General features: G+C 62.5%; 1 protein-coding gene across 2 annotated transcripts in view; it reads left to right on the forward strand.

Annotated features, from left to right (window-relative positions):
• The first annotated feature begins 737 nt into the window (after nt 1-737).
• GUSB (glucuronidase beta) overlaps nt 738-5,359 on the forward strand; it is a 12,691-nt gene continuing 8,069 nt past the window's right edge. The window contains exons 1-8 of one of the 2 annotated variants that reach the window (XM_040635006.1): nt 738-993; nt 2,418-2,603; nt 2,922-3,103; nt 3,273-3,415; nt 3,838-4,025; nt 4,412-4,564; nt 4,803-4,981; nt 5,091-5,237. In XM_040635006.1, the coding sequence (XP_040490940.1) occupies nt 793-993; nt 2,418-2,603; nt 2,922-3,103; nt 3,273-3,415; nt 3,838-4,025; nt 4,412-4,564; nt 4,803-4,981; nt 5,091-5,237 (1,379 nt within the window). In that variant the 5' untranslated portion in view covers nt 738-792. Of the gene's footprint in view, nt 994-2,417; nt 2,604-2,921; nt 3,104-3,272; nt 3,416-3,837; nt 4,026-4,411; nt 4,565-4,802; nt 4,982-5,090; nt 5,238-5,359 lie in introns of those variants that run through there. The other variant, XM_040635007.1, reaches the window with a different exon arrangement.

Here is a 5,359-nt window from a genome sequence, read left to right on the forward strand (position 1 = left end):
CTAGAGGGAAAAACAACCTTAACTTGACAATGGCAAGGCCTCCGGTATCTTGTAGGTCCTCTTTAGCAATAGGAAAGTTCTTTTGAAAATCTCCCTTTTCCTTACCTCCCCCAACTCCCAAGTATATAATCACTCGCCCCTCACGACCCTGGTGCGGCAGCTCTTTCTGCCCACAGGTCCTGTCCCCGTTCCTTAATAAACCCACCTTTTTGCACCAAAGCATCTCAAGACGGCCATGGGCTCAGGACTCACCCCAGCTATATTCCAAAGCCACATTAAGGTGACCATAGGTGGAGGCCCGGGGTCAAGGCTATGGCCACACTTCGGACACCACCAGGCACGGCAGAGGCTTCCCCTGGGCTCATTAGGTACCCGGCCAATTCCCTGGGTCCCTCTCTGGCCTGTGGCCCCGGACCCGCGACCCCGGGCTTCCTAGCTTCCTAGCGGTCCCACCGGCCAGGGCAGGACAGCAGGGCAGGCACAGAGCTGGCGACCTCTGCCTTTTAGGGCTGGGGCTAGAGTCCGGGGAGGAGCGGGTCCTTCTCCTGAAGGCCCAGCTTCGGGCTCCCCGCCGGCCCTCCCCCGCCGTCGCCATGGGGCCAGCAGGCAGTCTCTCCAGAAGACCCTTGGGCCTCGGGGTTCCTCCAGACCTGGCACTCGCCCTCAACCAAGATGGCGCGGGAGGCTTCAGGCGGGCCACGTGACCTCGCGCGCCGCCTTGCCCGCCTCCCGCGGGCCTCTCGGAGCTGAGCCGGCTGCAGTCGGCAGTTAGCGAGTGGCCGCGAGGGAAGCATGCACGCGGGCGTGTGGGCCACGCTCGGCCCGCTGCTTTGGGCCTGCGGGCTGGCGCTGCAGGGCGGGATGCTGTACCCCCGGGAGAGCCCGTCGCGGGAGCGCAAGGAGCTCGACGGCCTCTGGAGCTTCCGCGCCGACTTCTCCGAGAACCGACACCAGGGCTTCGAGCAGCAGTGGTACCGGACCCCGCTGCGCGAGGTGCGGCCCCGTGGGGAGGGGGCAGGGAGCCTTGCCCTGGGCCCTCGCCGCGGCCGGCCTGGAGGAGCTTAAGGAAGGACGAGCTTGGAGGCGTGGGGGCCGGCCGGCAGGGAGAGGGACCAGGAAGGAGGAGGAAATGGGCGGAGGGCCGGCCGGGACGTCGGTGGGGCGGGGGGCAGGCTCCTGCTGGACCCCAGTCCAGTGGGACAGGCACCTGCGGCGCGGGCACCGAGCTGGGGGGCGGGAGGAGGGGAGCGCTGGACGGCTTGTCACCAGCTCTACCTGGCACAAAGGACCAGGACATGCCAAGGTTCAGAGGGAAGACGGGGCGTAACCCCCAGCCAGCCAGGGATCCTCCCCGCCCCAGGTCTCCTATCTGACTTGGGGCGGGGGTCGGCCTGTGTGTCCACTGGCCCTCGCCTCTCCTAGATCCTCTTTTCTCAGTGTTTGCCATCCGTTCATCAGCGGAGGAAGAACGGGAGGCTGGGTGCCAGGCTTGTGCCCCGCTCACAGTTTCCTCAGCAGGGCAGCCCCTGCCCCCACCGCCTTCCTCTCTGGGCCAGTCAGTTGATATCTTCCTCTTAGGGTCTAGTCTGCAGGGATCCTCTTGCCTCTGGCAGGGTTGTGGCCCTGGGCTCACCCCTGTCCACACCCCTGTCCACACCCCTGTCCACAGACTGCCATGAGAAAGAACTGCCCCCTGGCCCCAGCCCCAGCCCCAGCCCTGGACACAAAACCAGCCCAGCAGACTCACTGAGCTCTCTGTCCTCCTGTTCATGCCTAGCCTTCTACCCGAGGTGAACAAGGATTCCCTGCCAGGTTCAGGTTCACCCAGTTCTGCCAGCCTTCCCTGACCCCTACGATAGTTCCCTGCCACCCTCCAGACTCTTCATAGAGCTGATGACCTGACAGCAGAGGCCTTGTGCACGGTTTTATAACTAGCAGCTCGAACAGCATCGTAGGTGCTCGCTGCACACTGTCCATTAAATGTCTGAGGGACCAGCATCTGCTTCATGGAGTTGTGAGAATTAAATGAGCTCCATAAAAGGCATCAGTCAGTTGCTGACAAAGAATGACAATGGTGGGGCTCCTGGGTGGCTCAGCTGGTTAAGCGCCCACCTTTGGCTCAGGTCAGGATGCTCAGTGGGGAGTCTGCTTCTCCCTCTACCCCTCCCCCCTGCACGTGATCTCTCTCTCACTCTTTCTCTGAAATAAATAAAATCTTAAAAAAAAAAAAAAAAGAATGACAATAGTGGGACGGCGTGGAATCCCAGGGCCTGGGAGAAGTCATCTTGTCCAACTTTCTTCCTGCAGGCAGGGTTGTGGTGTGGGGGAGGACCTGGCCCCTGGGGAAGGGGGCTGCCTGGGTCCTGGTCTTAGAGCCCTAGGTGGTCTGGACCTGATCCCAGCCCTTCTGTCCTCAGTCGGGCCCCACCCTGGACATGCCGGTTCCCTCCAGCTTCAACGACGTGGGCCAGGATAGGCAGCTGCGCAACTTTGTCGGCTGGGTGTGGTATGAGCGGGAGGTGACCCTGCCCCAGCGATGGACCCAGGACCTGGGCACCAGGGTGGTGCTGAGGATTGGCAGTGCCCACTACTATGCCATTGTGGTCAGTACAGCAAGCAGCAGGCAGGGCGACTGGTCCCGTGCAGTTGCTGAGCGGCTTGGGGCTGCCTGGTTCCCAGGGGTCACCGGACAGCCTGCCTCCTGGGGTGGACGGGGGGCACGCTCAGGCCCCACACTGGGGTTCGTGCCCTGGCTCAGGGGAGGCTTGCCTGATCTGTTCTGGAGCTTTATTCATCCATTCCTGAGACGGGTGGCAGCCGGCAGCGCCCTCGGCCCCCACGGACTGCGCTTCGTGTGAGGGAGTGCCCGAGATGCCTGCCCTGACTTGCTCCCCCCTCCCCATATCCCCCTGTGTCTGCAGTGGGTGAATGGGGTGCACGTGGCGGAGCATGAGGGGGGTCATCTCCCCTTCGAAGCTGACATCAGCAAGCTGGTCCAGAGTGGGCCCCTGTCCTCCTGCCGCATTACCGTTGCCATCAACAACACGCTCACCCCCCACACTCTGCCGCCAGGGACCATCCTCCACAAGACGGATCCCAACATGTGAGCAGCGCCCTGCTCCCCCCTCTACCCCACTCCCCACCCTACCCACTGGTCTTCTCCCTAGGGGCTGGGTAGCCTTAGCAGAGGTGAGCCACTGGCTCTGGGAGGCCAGGGAGACACGTGAGCTGAGGTTGAAGGACCCCAGTTGGGCATTTTTCTCCCATCCTAGGTACCCCAAGGGTTACTTTGTCCAGAACACAAACTTTGACTTCTTCAACTACGCGGGACTGCATCGGCCTGTGCTGGTCTACACCACACCTACCATCTACATTGATGACATCACCGTCACCACCGGCGTGGACCAGGACACTGGTAAGGGCTCTTGGAAAGAACTTCCCTCAGCCAGGCCCCAAGTGGCGCTGCTCCTTGTTTAGAAAGACCCTGTAGGAGAGAGGCTCTCTCCCAGCATCTCTTCACCCTCAGGCTTCCCATCCACCAAAGGAGAGCTGAAATCCAGTCCGTCTGAACAGGCATGGGCCGCAGAAATCACCCATCTGGTCTGACCTCATTTTGTGAAGAAATGAAGCCCAGAGAGAAGTGGGGCTTGCCTAAAATCATAGCTCCAGTGAACAGCTCAGGATTCACGAGATCCTATGTCTGTCCGCACTGTGCTGCCCTCACTTAATCTCCCCTCGCTGCAGACAGATCCAGAGTGGTGGCCGCAGGGAGCTCCCCTACGTATGACCCGGGCCGTGTCCCTCCCTTTTTTGTCTGATCTTTCTTGTCCCTTGCAGGGCTGGTGGATTACCAGATTTTTGTCCAGGGCAATGAATACTTCCAGCTGGAAGTGTTTCTTCTGGACCAGGAAGGCAAAGTCGTGGCCCAGGGGACAGGGGGCCGCGGCCAGCTGCAGGTGCCCAACGCCCACCTCTGGTGGCCTTACCTGATGCATGAGCACCCCGCCTACCTGTACTCGTTGGAGGTAATGGTGGTTAGGCCTGGGGCTGCAGAAGGCCTTTTGCTCCCACCCAGCAGCCTTGGCTTCCGGTGTGGGGGGGCAGGTGCAAGACAGATAGTCAGGTACATGTGGTCCTCCGAGCTTCCTAGTCAGTGGGATTGCAGTGCCCCAGCCTGGTCTTCTCACTGCTTGGTGGGGAGGCCCAGTGTTGAAGAGCAGGCCCCAGGGGCCGGGTGGGGGGAAGGTTCCTCCCTGCTAGTGGCCAAAGCCCGGAATTTCTGCATCTCTCTGCTTACGGGCCCAGGCCTGGGCTGCCGTGCTATATGCAGAGGGCCCTTCCAGCTGAAGGGCGGGCTGTGTGGGGCTCAGGCCAGCGAGGATGCCTCCCACCCGGCGCTCTGCGTTCACAGGTGAGGCTGACTGCACAGACAGCAGCTGGGGCCGTATCTGACTTTTACACTCTCCCCGTGGGCATTCGCACCGTGGCTGTCACAGAGCACCAGTTCCTCATCAATGGCAAGCCTTTCTATTTCCATGGGGTCAACAAGCACGAGGATGCTGATGTGAGTTGTGGCCCCTGGGTCCCCGTGAGGGCTACTTCCTCGCCTCGCCTTCCCCATGACCCCCGAAGCCATGGAGCGTGCCTCGGGGCAGTTCAGCCAACTGCTGGAAACCACTGCCCTATGGGCCCCGTGCTTGGGCCAGATTGAGGGCTAACGGGGCGCCCCTCGAGCCGCCTGGCTTTAGAAAGAAGTGCATCAGGACAGGGGGCAGGGGGTCACTCCTCGGTGCCTCCCCTAGATCCGAGGGAAGGGCTTTGACTGGCCCCTGCTGCTGAAGGACTTCAGCCTGCTGCGCTGGCTCGGGGCCAACGCCTTCCGCACCAGCCACTACCCCTACGCCGAGGAGGTGATGCAGCTCTGCGACCGCTACGGGATCGTGGTCATCGATGAGAGTCCGGGCGTGGGCATCGTGCTGGTGTGAGTCGTCCCATCCCCCCCACCCCCCACCCTCCACCCCAGCGCCCCGCAGCCTGCCCCGGGCCGGGGAGGCCCTGCTGACACGCTCGGTGTCCTCCCTGGGCCACAGCGAGAGCTACGGCAACGAGTCTCTGCAGCACCACTTGGAGGTGATGGAGGAGCTCGTGCGCCGGGACAAGAATCACCCGGCCGTTGTGATGTGGTCCGTGGCCAACGAGCCTGCTTCCTTCCTGAAGCCTGCCGGCTACTACTTCAAGTGAGTGCTCCCGCTGCCCTGGGCCGGGTCAGGGGTGAGAGGTCAGCCCTGTGGCCTGGCTCGGCCTTGGTTAGCAGCCGTGGGCGCGCTGAGGTCAGCGGGGGGGGGGGGGCGGGGGGGGC

The sequence above is a fragment of the Ursus maritimus genome, unplaced genomic scaffold (genome assembly GCF_017311325.1).
Source record: "Ursus maritimus isolate PB19 unplaced genomic scaffold, ASM1731132v1 scaffold_2, whole genome shotgun sequence".
In the NCBI taxonomy this organism is placed as follows: Eukaryota; Metazoa; Chordata; class Mammalia; order Carnivora; family Ursidae; genus Ursus; species Ursus maritimus.